Below are 22,678 nucleotides of genomic sequence, written 5' to 3' on the forward strand. Positions count from 1 at the left end.
CCTGTCCAGTAGGTTTTCCCGTTTATTTGGCAGACAGACACCTGTTCTGACTTGTAACATCTGCGTGGCATTTGGGGGTAGATGTAGGTGCAGGGGCATGGTGGCAATGCCATGGTGTCAGAATACCGCCCAGGGTTTGGATCCTCTGGTGAGGGAAAGGTAGCAGCAGCGGGGGGCATAACTGGAAAACATTTTTGGCACCAGGGCCCTGGATATACATCGCATGGTTATGAAGGCAGTAGGTGATTGGCCTATGGGATTGGCTATCTATACATTGTTCTAGCTGATGGTTGAGTAAGCGATTTTCCAAGGGTTGACTGTAATGTTGACAGGTGCATGATGGATAAGGAACGGCACCATCTGTTACAGCAAGGGACACCAAAAGGCTCCAAAGCAGCCTGCACATAACAGGTAACTGAACATTAGCAAAAGGTTTTCTCCACATCTTTGGGTTGTCACGGCTATAGCAACTGAGCCTATTGTGAATGGGGGTCAGCTATACCGTGGAGCAATTTAGTTAGTAGGGAGAATTGATTGTAAGAGACATCTAATAAGAATGAGGCTTCCCACTACGGTGAGATAACAGAGCGCTAACCTCAGCTTCTGACCCAAATCCCAGTCCTAGGCTGTGACTGAAGCCAGTCCTGTAGCAAAGAGCACAGCAATAATACCAATCAGGGATAGAGGCCAGGATTGACAATAAATATCCATTGATATTTTGATAGCCAGATCCTTAAGCTTCTGCTGTGCATTGACCAAACTGCTGGAGTGTGGCTGGAGCAAGGCTGAAGAAGCCTCAGGTTTCTGCCTTGCATGGACTAGTCAGCTTCTAGAGTGACTAGAGCAGGGCTCAATGTCTTTTGTGGGTGAGGGCTATTGTTTTTGGAACCAGACCTTGAGGGTATTTTCAGGGTCCCGAACTGTTTTCCAAGTGTTTTCATCACAGGATGCCGCTGCCTTCTTGACTCTGGTGTGGTGGATCCAAGGGATGATGCCTGTAACTTTAACAGCAGTAGGGGTTGCCAGGACAACCGTGTGAGGGCCTGTCCCAACTGGCTGACTTGGTTCTTTTTTCCAAACTTTAACCCATACCTCATCTCCTGGCTGATAGGCATGAACCCAATTGCCCAAAGGAATGGGTGTCCTTTCTAAGGTTTCTCGGGCAATTGGTGGAAGACTACTCCCAGGATCTGGAGGTGTCGGGACATCTCCAGGTCAGCTAGTTGTTGGGGGTTTCCCTTGAATTTTCCTACCACTGGGGGTTTTCTCCCATATAAGATGTCAAAGGGAGAATAGCCTGAGGACTCATGGTGCATCGGGCTTGGAGTACATGTCAATCCAAGATAACTGGTCTCCTGACAGAGTTTAAGTAATGTAGTCCTGAGGGTACAATTCAAGCGTTCAACTTTCCCTGAGCTCTGTGGCCTGTAAGCGGTGTGAAGCTTCCATTTGATTTCCAGTGTCCTGGATAAAGTTTGGATTATCTGAGACACAAAAGCTGGCCTATTGTCAGACCCTATGGAGAGAGGCAGCCCAAGTCTCGGGATCATGTCTCTTCACAGGGGCTTTGCCACTTCTTGTGCCCGTTCAGTGCACGTGGGGTAGTAGACTACCACAAGGAAATACTTAGAGCCCTTATAAGGCTTAACTTCAGTAAAGTCCACTTCTAGACCTTCAAAGGGCAGTGTCCCAACTGTCAGCACCCCTGGGTTGGGTCTTGGTTGTTGCCTGGCGTTGTTTTGCACACAAGTCACACATCTAGCACTGATCTAGGCACACAGGGTTGGGAGCTTAGGAAATAAATAGTAGTGGCTCAGTAAGCTCTCCAGCGCAGTTTTTCCTAAACGAGTTTTCTCCTGAGGTTGTTTTTCCAGCTGGATTTCTATATTGCTGGAGACAAAGAGTCTTTGACCTGGGAGCTCCCACCAGCCCTCCTTTTCTTTTATTCCTCCCTCATTCAGAGCCCACTGATCGTCTTCCTTGGTATATCTTGGGGATGGAGGCAATTCTGGTGCCAAGAGGACCTTAAAGATTGACTCAGGGCCTACTGTGGGGCTCGGATGGGTTAGTGCCTCCTTGTCTGCCTGGTCAGCCAACCGATTTCCCTTGCTGATTGGATCAGTTCCTCGCTGATGGTCTTTACAATGGACGACTGCCACTTGGGAAGGCTTCCAGACTGCTTCTAACAGCTGAGGATTTCTTTTTTGTTTTTAATCTCCTTTCCTCCCGCTGTCAATAGTCCCCTTTCTTTATAAATGGCTCCATGTACATGTAAAGTAGCAGAGGCATACCTTGAATCAGGTGACTCCTTTCCCTTCGGCGTGCCTTAGTGCCGGGGCGAGTGCCCACAGCTCAGCCCGCAGTGCTGACCACCCTGTGGCAAGGCCTGGGCCTTCACTATCTCGCCAGTTGTTGCTCTGGCAGAGCCTGCTTTGTGCTGCCCGTCTTGAATGAAACTGCTTCCGTCGGTGCACTGTTCCAGTTCTGGGTTCTGGAGGGGAGTGTCCATCAGGTGTAGCCTGCTCGAGGAAATCTCATCTCTGAGCTCCTCACAGTTACGATCGGCGGTTCCCATTTCTGTAGGTAAAAAGGTGGTGGGGTTCAGTGTCTGCACAGTCTCGAGTTGGACCCGTGGGTTTTTGCAAAGTAGTTCTTCATAGTGAGTCATCCTGGAGTTAATCGGTCAACCACTTATGCCCCTGACTGTTCATCAGGGCAGTAACAGCATGCGGAACCTTTACATTTATGTTGTGTACTAGAGTAAGCTTATCTGCTTCTCTGACCAAAATCACAGTGGCAGCTAATGCCTGGAGGCATAACGGCCATCCTGCGGCCACTGGATCCAGTGGTTTGGATAAGTATGCGACTGGGCGCTGCCATGGCCCAACTGTTTGTGTGAGGACCCCCCAGTGCAGTGTGATTTTTTTTCATGTACAAAGAGGTTAAAGACCCGTGTCACAACCGGCAGCCCTAATGCTGGAGCACTGGTCAAGACTCTTTATCTCCTTAAAGGCCTTTTCCTGTTCAGGTCCCCACTCCAGGGGGTCCTTATCAGACCCTGCTGTTGGCAATTTCAGAGAAACCCAGTATCTAGACCTGGCAGAATCCAGAAGCCCCGAGGAACTCACTGACTTCTTTCTTGGTGTTCAGCTGCTCATGTCCGAGCGCCCGATGCCCTTTTTTCATGATACCTTGTACCCTGTTGTGGAGAGTACAGAAAGTAGGGCTTTGGTGCCTCCAGCAGTCCCGTGGGTGGGACTGGCTAGCAACAGCTCATCCACGTACTGGAGTGGGATGCAGCGGAAAGTTTCTCAGGGAAATGCAGCAAGGTCCACAGCCAGGGCTTCACCAAACAGGGTAGGTGAGTTTTTGAAGCCTTGTGGTATTCGGATCCAAGTCAGCTGTGTCTTTCTCCTGGTGTGTGGATCTTCCCATTCAAAGGCAAAAAAGGGCTGGTTGGTTGGTTGGTCGGAGGCAGAAGAATGAATCCTTGAGATCCAGGCAAGTGAACCAGCTTGTCTGAGCCAGTAAGACTCAGAAGACTGTAGCGATTTGGGACCACTGGATGGATGGTGATCACTGAGTTGTTGACAGCACAAAGGTCAACAGTGGGCGGGGCGGTACTCGTTCCCTCCAGACTTTTTGACTGGTAAGAACGGAGTGTTCCAGGGAGACTGACATTCGATTAGGATCTCGGCATCTCGTAGGCACTGGATGTGGCCCTGAATTCCCAGGCGTGCCTCCTGTGGTACTGGATATTGTTTCTAACAGGAGTGGCTCCTGGCCTCAGGCCCACTACAATAGGCATATAGTTTCTGGCCAAACCTGGGCCCCTGCTGCCCAGACATCAGGAAATTCTTTTAGCAGTCTGGGGGGATTTATTTGTTCCCTCCTTGAGCAATAGAGATGCCATTCATCTTCCCTGGGCACGGGCATGGCCATCATCAGAGCCAACTGTCTCTGCAAGCCAAGGTCAGGCTTGCAGGCTTTCTGGGGGTACCCTCACTTTTGTCAGTGAGTCTCTACCCAGCAGGGGAACGGAGCATTATGGTAAGTAGAGAAATTCATGAGTCACCAGATGGTCCTCTACCTGATGTGAACGGGCCTTGCAAAATGAGCAGGCTGCTATGTTCCCTGTGGCCCCAACAACAGTTGCTGTTTGGCCTGTGAGGGGAGTCACAGGTGTGATTACCAGTGTTCAGTTCTGGTATCCACCATAAAAGTCATTGATTGGCACCCTAATTTCATTGTGACCGTGGGCTCCCGGGGGCCCAGGATCAAGGAGCTGGGTATTCCCTACTCTGATTCCAGCCAGGCCGATAAGGTTTTGGAGGGCAGGCTCAGGCTGGTACATTTCTTTGTTGGGTCAACTGAACTTCTTGGATCCTTTAGATGTTGCTCTGCGATGGGGGCACTCGTTCTTCCAGTGTCCGGTCTCATTGCAATGGGCGCACTGGTTGTGGCATAGAGGTGGTCTCCTCTTAGTTTCCCCTTTCCATGAGGGGAATGGTCTGTTTCACTGGATCTGAGCTCCTCAATGCCACTGCTAGCAGGGTTGCTTTCTGTTTCATTCTTTTATCTGCTTCTTGTTGGGCTTCATGGTCTCAGTTCACAAAGACTTTATTTGCTACCTCCAGAAGGTGTGTGGCATTCATCCCAGCCAAGCCTTCCAGCTTTTGGAGCTTTCATTGGATGTCTGCACAGGATTGAGCCATAATGGCAGTGTTAATTATTCGTTGATTCTTAGCTGTCTCAGGGTCAAACGGGGTCCATATCTGGAACACTTCACACAGTCTTTCACAGAAATCCGTGGGGGTCTCATCCACTTTTTGGATTATCATTGTAATTTTGGACATATTGGTGGGCTTTTTGGCTCCCACTTGAAGTCCATGTAGAAGGGGATCACGGTAGCAACCCAGGGTTTCTTGTCCTTCTCTGGTATTGAAATCCCAATTAAGTCTCCTCTCTGGCATCACTTCTCATGCCCATCCTTCTATATCTAAGCCCTCTGCGGGGGCTTGTCTTCGGAGCCATTTTCGGGCTTCTGTCAAAATGCATTGCCTTTCCTCAGTGGTGGAGAGACACATAAGGAGCTGATAACAGTCGTCCCATGTAGGCTGATTAGTGTGGAAAATGGACTCCAGGAGGTCAATCATAGCCTGTGGTTTATCAGAGTACACTGGGTTATAGTGTTTGCAGTTTAGGAGATCAGTAGTGCTGAAGGGCTGGTAATAGAAGATGGAGCGACCAGGCTGGACTAAGCATCCTCATTCACTTGTTGAGGACTTGAGTTTCTCATGGCGGCATGGCTAGACGGGCCGTGGCCAGCTGGTCAGATTGTTCGACTGAGCAGAGCCGCTTCCCTACTGGCTCAGGGGTGGAGTCTTGCTCATGAGCTGATGTGGGGGGACACGGAGGGAGGTGGACTGTCTGGCAATGGGCCTGGCGCTAGCTGTGCCAGGGCTTGTGGAGTCAGGGGAATGTATGGTGGGGGCAATATTGGGTGTTCCACTGGATTTCCCTGGAAACAGGTTTCTTTGCTGCTTCTTTTTTAATCTGAGTGGTTGGGCCACAAATACTCTCTCCCTGTATATTTGTGCAAAGTCTTGCCCATGGGGCCAGGGTCTGTGCTATTAGAAGCCAGGAGTCTGTTTATGGAAACTGATCTGGATGTCCTGGAGTCCCAGTGACTACCTGGTGCACTGCTTAGACAGTGGGCAGGTCGAGTGTCCTCTGGCAGCCATCCAATGTCAAAGGATGGTCAATCAAGCTCACATAAGTTATTAAGCTTCCTGAGGGTCATCTTGATGCCGTAATCTCCTAAGAATCCCTTCTTAAAATTCTTTATCATGCAATCTAAAACTGTAGGCTTAAAGGAACTTCCACCCATGTTGACAAGTCTAATCTACCTGGCAGTGTTTTGAGGAAAACCTAATCTCTTAGATGTTGGCTCAAGAAGTCAGTTGACAGAATAAACGGCAACCAATAATTTTTTTCCTCCGTGTGTTCCACCCTGAGTTGGTGGCACAAAGACAAACAAGGGTGGGTTCCCCCTCAAAAGAGGAGACCATTCAGATGCCCGTTCGGCTGCATCCCCAGGGGGAACTTAAGTGCCTCTTAGCATTGTAGGATCAGTATAAACCCCTGATGCGGATGTGTCTCGCAGGCAGACACAGCCTTGAGCAGTATGAGGTCGTCACATAACTGCAAGCTAGGGCCCACTTGGACTCCACAGCCATGAAGGCTCTGAAGCCACACAATCGAGCCTGAAGCACCAGCAAATCAGGTTGCACAGTCCTTCACATTCATTTTTCGTCCACCTGGCTACTCTCCCAAGGGAGACTTAGGATGCCTCTTACCACTGGCAGGTCGGTATAAATCCCTGACCTGGACCGGCCTTACAGGGAGGGATCAAATCCCCCAGACACTTGCACCACCTTTCAGCTTTATGAGGTCGTCATGCCTGGAGAATCCCAGGGACGGCGGAGCCTGGTCGGCTGCTGTCTATGGGGTCGCAGAGTCGGACACGACTGAAGCGACTTAGCAGCAGCAGCAGCATGGAACCACAGGTTTTGGGCCCTCTCAGGCTCCGTAGTCTGAGGACTGTGGAGCTCACTTTTACTTCCTTCAGTCAGCAATCATGCATACACAATCACTCAGTTTATCACAATATATCCCTTTTCCCAAGTCCCCAGGTCTCCCTAACTGATGCTCACTTTCCAAGGAGGTGATCAGTCTCCTCTTCTACCCATTGGGATAGGACCTGACTGGGGACTGGCCCTGGGGCCTTACCTTACCCGGTGGTCATTCCTGGTGAGTCCGGTTGGGGTTTGGCCGTGGGGAGAGTTGGAATGCCGATCCGAAAGAGAACCTGGAATACCATCAGGTGGTGTGCCTCCTCATTCGACTCAGGGCTTCTCTGCTCTGACCCAGCCAAACCACCAGTCTGGCAGCTCAAGGGGCCAGTGTGGGTGGAATCTAGTTGGGGCCTCCAGAAATGCTGCAGAAACCGGTACTCGAGAAAACAACTCTCACACTTGGAGAGTTGGAGAACTGTTTATTATGCTGGTGGGCCCAGAGTTAACACTCCAAGCTCTGAGCCCCAAACAAAGGGGTTACAGAGTTTTTATACACAGAGAGGTATGATTAAGCGGGTTTGCAGGGGATAGGGTGATTGCAAAGAGCAGGACAAGGGTGAATGGGATAAGCTCCAGTTACTAGTATTATGAGTCCCCACTTCTGAGACCTACGTGATTTAGACTTTGCAAGAAGCAAGCTGAGTTACAGAGGCAGAAGAAGGAGGTTAAAATTTTAACTTTTCCTCTTTAGTTTCTCTCCTGTATGAACTGCCTAATGGTCAGTTAAGGCTGAACATGAAATAGAAGCTTTGCAACATTCATTTGTATGCTTTCTATAGAGTATGAATACTCTGATGAATTATAAGGCCTGAACTCTAACTAAATGCTTTGCCACACTCATTACATTTGCACTGCTTCTCACAGTTGTTTCATTTGCAACGTTTTTCTCCACTATGAATTATCTGATGCTTCCTATGATGGTCATTTCAAGCACCAGCCTTACATCACATTTCTATGCTTTCTCTCCTGGATTAACTGCCTGATGGTGAGTTAAGGCTGACTGTGCACTAAAACCTTTGTCACAATTCTTACATTTGTAAGGTTTTGATAACTTATCATGAATAGTGTGGGATTCGTGATCTCCGAAGAAGACTTAGCTTTGGGACCAGGGACCAGGCTTGATCAACCAAGAGATTTCGTGTAGCAGAGTTTTATTAAAGTGAAAAAGGGACAGAGAAAGCTTCTGACATAGACATCAGAAGGCGGATGGAGAGTGCTCCCCTGCTAGTTTTAGCAAGCTGTTTCATGTCGGTTAGAAAGTTATTCATCAGATAAGAGACACATCAAGGCTGAGGGAGTTTCAGCAGGCCCCTCTCCCACAATATGCATTTTTGAGATAGGATGGCAAGAGGTGTGTCATCCCCCAGCCATAAAACAAATGATATGATTACTGTTTTCTTGAGCTATCATCAGCCCATGGTTTGATGATAGTCAAATTTGATGATAGTCTTAGGAGGAATCATTTTGAAGAAAGGCCAATTCCAAAGCAAATACATAGTTTCATTAACATAGCTTAACAAAAACATTTCCATAAGAAAAATGCTCAAGGTTTAGCTTGAGGTTAGAGAAAAGTTAAGTTCAGGTGGAACCAGGTGTCATCATAACAACACAGAATTTTAAGACATACTTGCAGCCTATTTCCTCTGTTTGGAGACCCCTGTCCTTCCTGCATGTTACCCTCTCAGTTTCTCTCCAGAATGAATTCTTCGATGAACTGCAAAGGATGCAGTTTGTCTAAAGGCCTTTCCACACACAACACACTTATATGGTTTCTCTCCAGTATGAATTCTCTGATGAACTGCAAGGCTTGCGTTGAAACTAAAGGCCTTGCCACATACATCACATTTATATGGTTTCTCTCCAGAATGAATTTTCTGATGGGATATAAGGTTTCCATTTACACTAAAGGCTTTATCACATACATCACATTTATATGGTTTCTCTCCAGAATGAATTTTCCGATGATATGTAAGGCTTCCATTTACCTTAAAGGCCTTACCACATACATCACATTTATATGGTTTCTCTCCAGTATGAATATTCCGATGAGATTTAAGTGTTCCATTTAAACTAAAGGCCTTACCACATGCATCACATTTAAATGGTTTCTCTCTGGTATGAATTTTCCGATGAGATGTAAGGCTTCTATTTACACTAAAGGCCTTACCACATACATCACATTTATACGGTTTCTCTCCAGTATGAATATTCCGATGAGATGTAAGGCTTCTATTTACACTAAAGGCCTTGCCACACACATCACACTTATATGGTTTCTCTTTGGTATGAACTTTCCGATGAGATGTAAGGCTTCCATTTACAATAAAGGCCTTGCCACATATGTCACATTTATATGGTTTCTCTCCAGTATGAACCCTCTGATGAATTGCAAGATGTGTGCTTCGAGTATAGCCACGGCCACATACTTCACATTTGTATGGTTTCTCTCCAGTATGAAGGATCTGGTGAAGTGCATGGTTTTCTTTGCGAGTAAAGGCCTTTCCACACATATCACATTTATATGGTTTCTCTCCAGTATGAGTTCTCTGATGAACTGCAAAGTTACCCCTGGAACTGAATATTTTGCCACATAAATTACATTTACATGCTTTCTCACCTGTATGAACTGCCTGATGTATATTTAAGGATGACAGTGTAAAAAAACGTTTGTCACAGCTATTACATTTGTAAGGCTTCTCTTCAGTATGAACTCTCCGATGAGTTCCAAGATGTCTCTTTCCAGTAAAGCCACGGCCACATACATCACATTTATAAGAATTCTCTCCAGTATGAATTTTCTGATGAATTTCAAGTTTTGACTTTCGAGTATAGCCACGGCCACATACATCACATTTATATGGTTTCTCTCCAGTATGAAGGGTCTGATGAAGTGCATGGCTTTTTTTGTAAGTAAAGGCCTTTCCACACATATCACATTTATATGGTTTCTCTCCAGTATGAGTTCTCTGATGAACTGCAAAGTTACCCCTGGAACTGAATATTTTGCCACATAAATTACATTTACATGCTTTCTCACCTGTATGAACTGCCTGATGTATATTTAAGGATGACAGTGTAAAAAAACGTCTGTCACAGCTATTACATTTGTAAGGCTTCTCTTCAGTATGAACTCTCCGATGAGTTCCAAGATGTCTCTTTCCAGTAAAGCCACGGCCACATACATCACATTTATAAGAATTCTCTCCAGTATGAATTTTCTGATGAATTTCAAGTTTTGACTTTCGAGTATAGCCACGGCCACATACATCACATTTATATGGTTTCTCTCCAGTATGAAGGGTCTGATGAAGTGCATGGCTTTTTTTGTAAGTAAAGGCCTTTCCACACACATCACATTTATATGGTTTCTCTCCAGTATGAAGGATCTGATGAAGTGAATGGCTTTCTCTGCGAGTAAAGGCCTTTCCACACACATCACATGTATATGGCTTCTCTCCAGTATGATTTCTCTGATGAACTGCAAGGCTCACATTATCAAGGGCCTTGCCACAAACGTCACCTTTATATGGTTTTCTTCCTGTATGTATTCTTTGATGTCTAATGAGTTCTGAGTCCTGAAGAAATGTTATATCACACTCATTACATTTGTACGATTTTTTCTTGTGTGCTTCCTGGTCTGGTCCCAGTTCTGAGGGATGCATAACAGCACTCTCATGTTTATGAGACTTGCCTTTACGGACACTACAAGTTCTCTGAGGTGGTAAACCTGAGGCACTACTGTTGATATTTGTCACAACTTGACTACATTCAGAAACTGTCCCTTCAGACTGAAGCATCTGCAATTTATCATGAAAGCTTGATCTGTGCATTTCAACAGGCTTATCTCCTGCATCATTTCTACTCTGATGATCTCTTCCACCAGTGAGATTTCTGTTATGGGATATAGACACTCCTTTGTCATTTCTTTCAGCATCTGTCCACAGACTCTCAAAACCATGCACAGTTTCCTGTATCTTCCTGAGGAAAAAATCTTTGGTTTCATATGTTTCAGCTCTTCCAAACATCACTCTTTGCAAAATTTCTCCTTTTCTACTGTTTCCTTTTGCTTGTAATTTCTTGGTCATATGTATACGAGACAAACCTACAAGATATAAAGAACCATAGGTAGCCTATTAATTACAATTCATAAATAAATTCTTTCATGTTGAGCACATAATATTATACCAAAAGTCATACCCATCCCAAACAGAATTATGAATCTTCCCAATGATGAACTTAAAAATATAAGGAACACTAAAAGAATAGAATTCTTAAAAAAAAAAAAATAGCAATCACATAGAATTCAAATTAATTTTAGGGTAGCCAAGTTTCAAAGACACAATCAGGAAAACATTCATTTTATGCAAACTCATGTCAGGCCTCAAAGAAAAAGGTATTTTCCCACCATGACCTCAAAGCTCATTCTACTTGGTAGTAAATACACTTCTGTCTCATAATGAAGAGAAAAAATAGTAAAAATCCATGGACAGGGAGATTGGATGGCTACAGTCCATGAGATCATGAAGACTCAGACAGGACTGAGGGACTGAGTAAGCAGGATCAAAGAGAAGATAGTGTAATGGTGAATAATCCAAAAGAAGTACTCTAATGAATACTGTAAAAGATGAATGGCAGTTGACAACTGTTCAACAAATACTGCACGATGAAAATAAAAGAATTTGTTAAAACAGTCCCCCTGCCCCCAACATCATGGGGCTTATGAGATCATAGTTCCCTGACCATGGATTAAACCCAAAATCACTGCAGTTAAAGTGCTGAATCCTATCCAGTGGACTGTCAGGTAATTCCCTAAAATAATTAAAAAAAAAAAAAGAAAGAACACTTTTCTAAATACCTCCTATAAATCTATCAGTAGATAGACATACAGGCATTGTATAACAAGAAGCGTTTCATGTCAGTTATACTATGTAAGACATAAAGACCGTCATCTTTAAATAACAAAGAAATAATAAATGAAACATTCACTGCTTAAATAACGGCCATTTAATATTGCAATTACCATTCTATACAGTAACCTTAATTTACTCAGTTCATTGGCTCCAAGATACAAACAAAGGAACAAGTTTTGGGGCCTCCCTGTGGCTCAGAGGTAAAGAATCTGCCTGCTGATGCAGGGCACACACCTGATCCAGGAAGTTCCCACATGCCTCGCAGCAACTAAGCCTGTGGGCCCCAACTGAAGATCCTGTACTCTCAAGTTCAGGATTCACAACTACTGAACACACACACAGAGCCCACATACCACAAAAAGAAAAAGCACTGGCATGAGGGGCCCGCGTGTGCAACTAGAGAGTAGCCCTTACAACTAATGCCGAAGCTGAAGTTCCAATACTTTGGCCACCTGATGCAAACAACCGACTCATTGGAAAAGACCCTGATGCTGGGAAAGATTGAAGGCAGGAGGAGAAGGGGATGACAGAGGCTCAGCTGGTAAAGAGTCCTCCCACAATTTGGAAATCTGGTTTTGATCCCTTGGTTGGGAAGATCCCCTGGAGAAGGGAAAGGCTGCCCACTCCAGTAGTCTGGCCTGGAGAATTCCATGGACTCTATAGTCCATGGGTCGCAAGGAGTCCAACACAACTGAGCAACTTTCACTTTCATTTTATGTACCTCATGGTAGGAGAGAGAAGGATCCAGCCATGCATCCAGCAAAGCAGATTCTTATCCTTTCTCAATGGGTGAGAATCACAAACATTCAGTAACTTCTAAGGGTACAGCCCTCTTTAATTTAAGGTTCCAATTTGCACACCATCCAGTGAAGACGTCCCATGTATTAGCTAACTAGCAGAAAGGTGAATCTTCGCATTAGGGAATAAAAACTTCATCAACCTTAACCGCTTTCTTCTTACAGAGTGGCATTTTGTCTCACAAATACTGCTCACAGGGCCAATTAAAGTTTGCAAAAGTTGTCACTTTCATCTCAGGTTCAAAGTTTTGTTAACAAAATAAGCCCCTCATTCTGTAGAAATAAATAACACAAATTCTTATTATAGAATTATCTAGCTAACTTTCAATATGTTAACAATAAAAGCAAAGAGAAGTAGAAACAGCAGAAGATACATCACCAAATTGGGTTCTGACCAACATCCAGACTCAAACAGCGCTGGGAAGTCCGGGGCACAGCACACCTGGAGACCCAGTGGGGAAAAGGTCCCAGGCAGCCTGTTACAGTCATGGGTGAGACTTCAAAGATTACAGTTTTGGGTTTCCATTTATAATCCCAGGACACTAACTGATATCATCAGGAACCTGTGAGCAAATAGCAGCTCTGGTTGCATGTTAATGCTATTTGTTTGTCTTACAAAACCTATAATGTTGCTAGGCCTGCAGCTGAGTAGGCCAGGGTCCCTCCAACGGCTCTACAATCTCAATATTTGTCACCTATCTTATCTTTGGTGCTGCAAGCCTTGCGCTCACAGCGGGCAGTCAGGGCTCTCACAGTCAGGGCAGTGTCCAGGCAGGTTAGAAGCAAGCTCAGAGGCCTGCTTTAGAGAGCACCTAGACCCCATCCCTCCTGCTTTGCCAGGTGCAGAATCCCACCTCTTCTGTCAGCCAAGAACGGATCGACATTATAGACGAACAGAAAAATATTCACAAATTAATTTACTGTCTGCTTCCTTCTGAGTGTAGAGGAAACAGTATAATATACAGTATGATATGCAGATACCTGGGCTTCCCTGGTGGCTCAAAGTATCCACCTGCCACGTAGGAGATGTGGGTTCTATCCCGGTGTGGGAAAGATTCCCCTGGAAGAGGGCATGGCAACTCACTCCAGCATTCTTCCTGGGAGAATCCCATGGACAGAGGAGCCTGGAGGGCTATGGTCCACTGGGTCGCAAAGAGTCAGGCACGACTGTACCAACTGAGCACACAGGCATCCATGTATCTAGTTCCTTTTTAAGAACTACTGAACCAAGAACACAGGGGTAGAAGATAGGGAACTGGATAGTTCAAAGATCGAAATCAGCTTTATAAATACTCAAGCTGTGGAAAAACTTGTATATCACAAGTGGGCAGAATACATGAAGAAAGCACAAGCTTAAACTCCTGATGCCAATCACGAAATTTTTTGAAGTCTGAATCAACAAGGCTATGAACTTGGTCAAGCACAACAGGGGCTCCCAAGAGACACAGAGGGAAAATGCAGAGATACCCCAAACCAGATTCCAACTTCAGAGGGAAGTGATCCTCACCCACAGACAGCAGGTTCCTGTAGGTCTCCTCCATCACGTCCCAGTACAAGGCCCTCTGAGCAGGGTCCAGGCATTCCCACTCCTCTGGAGTGAACTTGATGTCCACATCTTCGACGGTCAACTGTGTCTGAAATGAAAGCACATTTCACTAACAGGCGCTGAGGAGGATTCTTATTTTCACTCAAAATGAGAAGAGGTGAGAGGGGTAAGGATCAATTCAGGTAATGCAATATTCTGATAGATCCATTAAAAGCTATTTGAAACAAACTCTAATTTCTAATTAGAGAGGTCTCTAACTTCCAGGTTGTTTCATAAGACTATGACATCTTCCAGTCAATATGAATTTGTCACTTGTGTGGACAATACATGAAGAATATACAAATAAATTCAATCAGTGAGTTGTCTATGCAGAAGTGTTACACTCTACACACTAATTGATATTCATCATCTAGATGAGTTACAGCAAGACTGGTGTCTTCAGAGACAACAAAGTCCACAGTGGCTTTAAAAGAACACCCACTGTGATGATTATGACATCATCACACTGATAACAGGTGTTTCAACACTTCCTACACAGTAAGCATTATTCTAAAGACCTTACACGGATGAACTTATCATCAACATAACAGCACGTTAAAGAAAGATCTGTGTTCATCTTACTGGGGAGAAAACTTTGTCATTCTAAGAAATCACTCAGATCAAACAGTTAAGAAATGAGGCAACAGCACCTGAGGCCAGGGGGTTGGGAGAGACAACTGAACCTAAGGAATCAACGAGTTAAGTACCAGAGCAGGAAAAGTGCATTCACAAGAAAGTTTTCTGAGAATACCTGAAACAAGTTCAAGAAAGCTGAGGTGCAATGGAGGTGTAGAATCCCAGATCTTTTGTCAGCCAAGAAATGATAGACATTATCAGTTCAGTTCAGTTCAGTCTCTCAGTCACGTCCAACTCTTTGCGACCCCATGAATCACAGCACACCAGTCCTCCCTGTCCATCACAAACTCCCGGAGTTCACTCAAAATCATGTCCACAGAGTCGGTGATGCCATCTAGCCATCTCATTCTCTGTCGTCCCCTTCTCCTCCTGCCCCCAATCCTTCCCAGCATCAGAGTCTTTTCCAGTGAGTCAACTCTTCACATGAGGTGGCCAAAGTATTGCAGTTTCAGCTTTAGCATCAGTCCTTCCAATGAACACCCAGGACTGATCTCCTTTAGAATGGACTGGTTGGATCTCCTTGCAGTCCAAGGAACTCTCAAGAGTCTTCTCCAACACCACAGTTCAAAAGCATCAATTCTTCGGCGATGAGCTTTCTTCACAGTCCAACTCTCACATCCGTACATGACCAAGGGAAAAACCATAGCCTTGATGAGATGGACCTTGGTTGGCAAAGTAATGTCTCTGCCTTTTAATATGCTATCTAGGTTGGTCATGACTTTCCTTCCAAGGAGTAAGCGTCTTTTAATTTCATGGCTGCAATCAGCATCCACAGTGATTTTGGAGCCCCAAAAAATAAAGTCTGACACTCTTTCTGCTGTTTCCCCATCTATTTCCCATGAAGTGATGGGACCAGATGCCATGATCTTTGTTTTCTGAATGTTGAGCTTCAAGCCAATTTTTTCACTCTTTCACTTTCATCAAGAGGCTTTTTAGTTCCTCTTCACTTTCTGCCATAAGGGTGGTGTCATCTGCATATCTGAAGTTATTGATATTTCTCCCAGCAATCTTGATTCCAGCTTGTGCTTCTTCCAGCCCAGCGTTCCTCATGATGTACTCTGCATATAAGTTAAATAAGCAAGGTGACAATATACAACCTTGACGTACTCCTTTTTCTATTTGGAACCAGTCTGTTGTTTCATGTCCAGTTCTAACTGTTGCTTCCTGACCTGCATATAGGTTTCTCAAGAGGCAGGTCAGGTGGTCTGGTATTCCCATCTCTTGAAGAATTTTCCACAGTTTGTGATCCACACAGTCAAAGGCTTTGGCATAGTCAATGAAGCAGAAATAGATGTTTTTCTGGAACTCTCTTGCTTTTTCCATGATCCAGCAGATGTTGCCAATTTGATCTCTGGTTCCTCTGCCTTTTCTAAAACCAGCTTGAACATCTGGAATTTCACGGTTCACGTATTGCTGAAGCCTGGCTTGGAGAATTTTGAGCATGACTTTACTAGCGTGTGAGATGAGTGCAATGGTGTGGTAGTTTGAGCATTCTTTGGCATTGTCTTTCTTTGGGACTGGAATGAAGACTGACATTATAGACAGAGAAAAAATATTCACAAATTAATTTACTATCTGCCTCCTTCTGAATGCTAGGGAAGAGTATAAAAATCCCAGAGGCTCGGCAGTAAAGAATCTGCCTGAAATAAGGTGACATGGGGCTGATATTTGCATGGGGAAGATACCCCTGGAGGAGGGCATGGCAATCCACTCCTGTATTCTTGCCTGGAGTATTTCAGGGACAGAGGAGCCTGAAGGGCTATGGTCTACTGGGTCACAAAGCAGCAGACATGACTATCAGATAAATTGTCACTGTATAGGGCCACCCCCTCTCCCCACCAACCTACACAATGTCAATAATCTTACCACTATTTCCATCACTCATGTGCTGAGGTAGAAAAAACTAAGGCCATGGAAAACACTTAAGATACAAGTGCAACTGCTGCAAAGCATAAAACATGTTTATGAGATGATGTTCTTTAATAAAACCATGGAATTACAGATCTATGCACTCACACATGCACACATAAACACACAACTGGTTGAAACAAGCAAGAGTTGTCTTTACTTTTTTCTTTCAATCAAAATTTACTGAGCATCAACTCTGGTCCCCAAAGTGGGAATATAGCAGTGAAAGTGATGGAGCTTACAATCTAGTAGCCAGCCGGCCAATTACGTCCATAATTTTAACATTACTATTGCAATATGTGCTCTGAAGTAGGCCTGGTGCTAGGAGAAGATTTAACAGAAAGTCTTGACCTACATCGATAAATCAGACAAGGTCTCCATGAGGAAGAAACACTTGGATTGGCAAGGTGGGAAATGGAAGAGTGTTGCAACCAAGGAGTACAGCCTGAGTGCCAGCTCTGAGGCAGGAAGATATTTACTGAACATAAAGCCGGTCAGTCTGACTGGGACACAGGGAACAAAGAGGGGTGATGCCGGGTAGAGGCTGCTTTCTACAAGGTCTTTGGATTTAGGACTTTATTCCAAAAGTACCTGGAAGTCACTGAAGAAACTGCAGGAGGTAAATCAGAGGTTTAGATTTGTTTTTCAGAGCTCACTCTGCTGTGTGGGGAGGTTTTTGTTGTTTAGATACTCAGCCATGTCAGACTCTTTGTGACCTCATGGTAGCCCGCCATGCTCCTCTGTTCATGGGATTTTCAGGCAAGAATACTAGAGTGGGTGGCCATTTCCTACTCCAAGGTGATGCCTTTTGACGCATTCTGGGATGATACTCCTGTCTTCTTTTATTCATGTGTATTTCAGTATCTTTGGGACATTAAAAAGTAATCAATTGCACTTCAGTGATTTGTCAGCATTCTCTGTCTTTTTTAAAGCTCATTTATTTTTGTTTTGCTGGGTCTTTGTTGCTGTGAGCACGCTTTCTGTACTTACGGCTGCAGTGCCTGGGCTTCTCATTGCAGTGACTTCTTTTGTTTTTGAGCACATGCTCTAGAGACTGCAGGCTTCAGGAGTTATGGCTCCCAGGCTCTAGAGCACAGGCTCAGTACTTGTGGTGCATGGGCTTAGTTGCTCTGAGGCATCTTCCTGGACCTTGGCTGGAACCCAAGCACCCTGCATTGGCAGGCACATTCTTAGTCACTGTACCACCACGGAAGTCCTCAACATTATCTTATACTAGCTCAAAAAAAAAAAAAAAAAGAATACAAGGAGAAAATAATAATCAGATTTAAAAAATAATACGAGGGCTTCCCCTGTGGCGTCTGATCCGGTAAGATCCCACATGCTGAGTGGCAACTAAGCCCATGAGCCTCAATTTATGAGCAAGAGCTGTAGAGCCCAGTAGGTGAAATTTCTGAAGCCAGCATGCTCGATAGTCTGGGTTGCAAGATAAGAAAAGCCACTGTAATGAGAAACTCATACACTGCAACTAAAGAGTGGCTACCACACACCAGAACTAGATAAAAGCCACTGCAGCAATGAAGATCAGTACAGCCGACAAATATATTAAAAAAGTGAGTAATATGATTTTATTCTTAATGTAAGGGATGTAGTTAATAACAAAATCCAATGTTTATCTTCTTCACTCCATGACCAAATATTGCATGAAGATTTGGAAAGTCGGGGGAATTCCTTATCAGTTCACTGGTTAAGATCCCACTTCCATCACAGGGTTTAATCCCTCCTCAGGGAACTAAGACCCTGCAAGCTGCATCATGTGGCCAAAAAAGAAGAAAAAATAATAAGCAAACTATATTTCATAGTTTAAAGTAGATGCTGTAATGAAACACTCACTAGACCTGAGGTCTGTTTCTGAACTTTTCATTCCATTTCCAAACACTTCAGATTTTCAAGGAGGTCCTCATTTAGTTTTAAATGTTCTATAAAAATTCAGATCTGATTTCCCCTTATTGGCCTCTTTTCCACATTTTAGCAGGTACTGTGCATGTTAATACCTCACATCTAGTGTGCAGCTTCCTTACCCTGGTTAACAGAGAGCAGACAGGGCATCCAGATGGGCCCTAAGCAATCTCTGCTGCCCAACAGCACTGAGACCCCGTCTCCAACCTGTGGGTGAGAAGCCCTGCCCAGGATGGTGACCAGGGGAGCCTCCTCACAAGGGCCAGGTCACTGGGTCATGGGGAGACAGGATCTAAGTGGAGACGAAGACCCTGAAGGAAGGCCCCAGGTGAGTGTGCATGTACAGGAGTCAGACAGGACACTTCAGAGTCAGACACGATTAGGGAGTCATGAGAAGGGCATTTCAGGAAGGACAGACTGAGAATCAACTGAGAATGTGACCTTACCTGAGAAAGAGCCATGCCTGACTCCTGTTCTTTCCTCTTCCTCCTCTTCTGGGCTTCTTCAAGTAACACGAGCCTTCATGGGTTATCAAGAAGGTGGAAAACATGGTATTTAAGGCTTAGATTAGAGTCTACACATCCCCTTCCTGAGCCCCAACCACACAAACAGGGAAGCCCTCACCATGTGGAACAGACAGTCCTCTGTGGCCACTGTCTCAGAAGGGGCTCAGGACAGTCAACTCCCGCACAGAGCCCAACACGGGACTTTCCCACACTTTCCTTCGGATCACACTCCCCTCCTGGCGAGGCCTCATGTACGCAGCAGCAGGGGGCACCTCCACTGACCCCATGATCCCCTTCAGGTCACACAGCAGGCCCTAGTCCAGCCCCACTCAGAGAAGAGTGCCCTCCCCTCCCCCAGGGCCTGATCTCAGTCTCAGAAGTGGGGGCTAAGAGCCCTGGTGCTCAACGCAGGATCCAGATCGGAATCATCTGCGGCCTGTGTACATTCCTGGGGTGAGGCCACACATGAGAACATGAGGAGCGTGTCTGATGGGGGAGAACCGACTAAAGAAAGGGTTATGTGTACATATACCATACACCCTGTGACCATGTGACACGCATGTACACCGTGGTGAAATATTTATCACAAACCACTAACAAACACAGCCATCACCTCCAAATTCCCATGTTCTCTGTGTGGTGACAACACTGATGACGCACTCTCCTGACAAATTCCCAGCATGCAGTAACAGAGCAGGATTAACCACGGTCAGCATGCTGCGCATACCTCCCCAGGACGCATTCATTTCACATCTCAAAGTCTAGCTTTTGACCAGTATCTCCCCATCATCCCCACCTCCCAGCCCCAGATGACCACCATCCTACCTTCTGGTACTAGTGAGTTTCATTTTTCTTACATTCCATATAATGGAAGGACACATAATATCAGTCTTTCCCTGTCTTAATTCACTTAGCATGATATTCTCCACATTCATCCAAGTTGTCCCAAGTGAGACAAATCTCCACATATGTTTACAAGAAAGTTGGTATAGAACGAACAAATCTTTATCCCAAGATACAAAAATAATTAAATGTAAAGAAAGCAGAGAGCCAACAGTAAACCCACCACAAAGAACATGAAGTTCCTTGAAAAGGCATCATGTAGTGAAAGTCAGTCGGCTCTTGCCCCATTTCTTCTCCAGCATAACCTCTACTCCTCACCAGGAACAGGGAAGGGGGTGACCCACAGCTGAGAGAATCAAGTCACTGCCGCAGCCCCCACCTCAACAGGCTCTACACATGCATGCTCTTTTAATACAAATAATTACAAAGTACACATGCCTCACAGACTGAAAATCTGCAATTCTCATTCTTATCTGTACAATTTAAAGAAGCAAGACTTGCATTAGACTTTAAACCGAAAAAACAATAAATAACGACGTAATAATTCTTACCCAACTGATTCAGCACTCTTCTGGATCGAGTCCCCACCATCACCTGCACACTAGCTGTTTCCACTTCATTTGGTTTCTCCGGCTCCCTTTCTCCTCCCCTCTGCTCTCCTGCTGCCCCTGTCCTCCTCTCTGCTTCCCTGACTCCCATCCGGCCTCTCTCTGCCATCTGTTCCCGTCAAGTTGCTTTCTCTCCAACCTCCTTGGTGATCCTCAATCTCCCTGTATTTCTGCCTTTCTTCCTGCATCTCTGCCCGCCCTTCCTGCCAACTCTCTGGCACTCCCAAGTGGCTATGTTTACTTTCAACTCGCTTTTTTCCTCAGCTCTTCTAATCACTAGGAGTTCCCTTTCTCTCCCAGCAGGATATTGTTGCTCTGTAAGCCACGGTCCAAACTCTTGTATCCCCTTTGCGGGCTGTCTGTGTGAACTGCGTCTCCACTGTCGCCCTCTTTGGGACCCCTGATTTACAGCCCCTCTCCTGTGAAGGCTACAGAAGGGGGAGGCAGAGGATGAGATGGTGAGATACCATCCCTGGACTCAAAGGAAATGGATTTGAGAAAACTCTGGGAGACACAGGGCTCGCAAAGAGTCGGAATAACAACCATACCTCCCTAGGTAGCTCACCCTTAACTCTCCGGAGATCCTGCTTTTCTCTGAATTTCTCTACTTTCCCCACCCGCTCCCTTCAAGGCTCATTCTCTTTCATGAAGCTGTCTCTTCCAAGTTCCTCACAATCCTCTTCAATGCCATCGCTTATCCCACACGCTTTTCTCAATTTTCCATTTCTCTAGGAGTCGCTGTCTCCGCTTCTCCTGATCCCGCCTTCCGCCCACTATTTACAGGGTAGGAGACTGAATAAGAAAGACCCTCCCGCAACAGCCAAATGCCAGCGGGTGGTATTTGGGGCCGAAGAACCATGGGTGTCACGTGGCTGGCTCAGGTCACCTCCCCCCACCAGGGGTCAGGGGAAAGGTCACTCTGAAGGACAGAAAGACCGGCCTGAGGAGACGTGAGGACAGAGGGCCGGGAGGGAGAGGGGTCTCAGGAGCGGGGCGGGCTCTCCAGAATCCCAGGACCGGGGAGAGAACGCGGCCTCTGCGGGAGCGGGGAGGCCGGCGAGGCCTGCACGGCCCGAGAAGGAGAGGCTGAAGAACGTGGAGCGAATAAACCACTTCGCCTTATATGTGGTGCAGAAAAGGTAGAGGGGTCAGTGAGGTCAGTAGACGGTTTAAAGCCGGAAAAAGGTGCGAAACGCAGCGTTTCAGTGTTCCAAAAGCAGGAACCGGCTTCAGGGCGGACTTTAAACCAAAAGGCAGGCGCCCCTTCGCCGCTTACGGAGACGTCTGAATTTGCTGGGGCTGGTGGGGCGGGAGCGGAATTTAGAGTCAACAGCGACCCTCAGACCCGGGATACAAAGAAAAGGAGACTGCGAGAGGCAGGTTTGTCTCCAAAGGCAGAAACTCACGCTGCGCTGGAACCTCCACTCGCCGCTCTCCGCTTCCGCCTGGGTCACGGTGCGCGCACGCGCAGACAAATAGCGGAACGGCCTGGAGGCGGGGCCAGGCCGTCGGGCGAGGGTGGTGGAGAGAAGGGGACCGGCATAGGGCCTTTGTAAGGTGAGGCGGGACCTCGCTGCGCGGAGGGGCGGGGCGACGCGGCGGGGGGGGCGGGGCGACGCGGCGGGAGGGGCGGGGCGACGCGGCGCGGAGGGAGGGGAGGGGCGGGGCGTCGCGGCGTAACGGGCGGAGAAAACAGTTGAATACTGTTCAGTTCAGTTCGGTCGCTCAGTCGTGTCCGACTCTCCGCGACCCCAGGAAGCAACAGTTAGAACTGGACATGGAACAACAGACTGGTTCCAAATAGGAAAAGGTGTACGTCAAGGTTGTATATTGTCACCTTGCTTATTTAACTTATATGCAGAGTACATCATGAGGAACGCTGGGCTGGAAGAAGCACAAGCTGGAATCAAGATTGCTGGGAGAAATATCAATAACCTCAGATATGCAGATGACACTACCCTTATGGCAGAAAGTGAAGAGGAACTCAAAAGCCTCTTGATGAAAGTGAAAGAGGAGAGTGAAAAGGTTGGCTTGAAGCTCAACATTCAGAAAACAAAGATCATGGCATCTGGTCCCATCACTTCATGGGAAATAGATGGAAAAACAGTGGAAACAGTGTCAGACTTTGTTTTTTTGGGCTCCAAAATCACTGCAGATGCTGATTGCAGCCATGAAATTAAAAGACGCTTGCTCCTTGGAAGGAAAGTTGAATACTGTAATCACTGCTAAAGGGGACTGCAGCCAGGAAATGAAAAAACAACTGCTCCTTGGAAGGAAAGTTATGATAAAACTAAAAGACTCTGATGCTGGGAGGGATTGGGGGCAGGAGG

The 22,678-nt window shown here is 46.0% G+C and overlaps 1 protein-coding gene across 3 annotated transcripts; it reads right to left on the reverse strand.

Moving 5' to 3' along the window:
• Positions 1-6,627: 6,627 nt before the first annotated feature.
• LOC129546438 (uncharacterized) lies at positions 6,628-21,790 on the reverse strand. 3 transcript variants are annotated; one of them, XM_055411405.2, is made up of 4 exons: positions 21,755-21,790; positions 18,838-18,910; positions 13,853-13,979; positions 6,628-10,740 (listed from the first exon to the last, which is right to left on the reverse strand). In XM_055411405.2, exons 2-4 carry the CDS (start codon positions 18,850-18,852, stop codon positions 8,312-8,314), a joined length of 2,571 nt encoding a protein of 856 aa, XP_055267380.2. In that variant the 5' UTR covers positions 18,853-18,910; positions 21,755-21,790; the 3' UTR covers positions 6,628-8,311. The 3 variants fall into 3 exon arrangements, with proteins under 3 accessions (XP_055267380.2, XP_088686296.1, XP_088686297.1); XM_088830170.1 differs by having other exon boundaries at positions 20,914-21,790; XM_088830171.1 differs by lacking the exons at positions 18,838-18,910; positions 21,755-21,790 and adding an exon at positions 14,682-15,524.
• Between the last annotated feature and the right edge of the window lie 888 nt (positions 21,791-22,678).

Source organism: Moschus berezovskii, chromosome 22 (assembly GCF_049115385.1).
Source record: "Moschus berezovskii isolate FMDL1 chromosome 22, NW_MosBer_1.0, whole genome shotgun sequence".
NCBI classification, from domain to species: Eukaryota; Metazoa; Chordata; class Mammalia; order Artiodactyla; family Moschidae; genus Moschus; species Moschus berezovskii.

Bases quoted from the DNA above. Each gene is read 5' to 3' on its own strand.
- LOC129546438 (XM_055411405.2), bottom strand. The intron at 10,741-13,852 runs GTGAGGATCACT...TATATCTTGTAG, and splicing joins CAGGAACCTGCTGTCTGTGG to GTTTGTCTCGTATACATATG.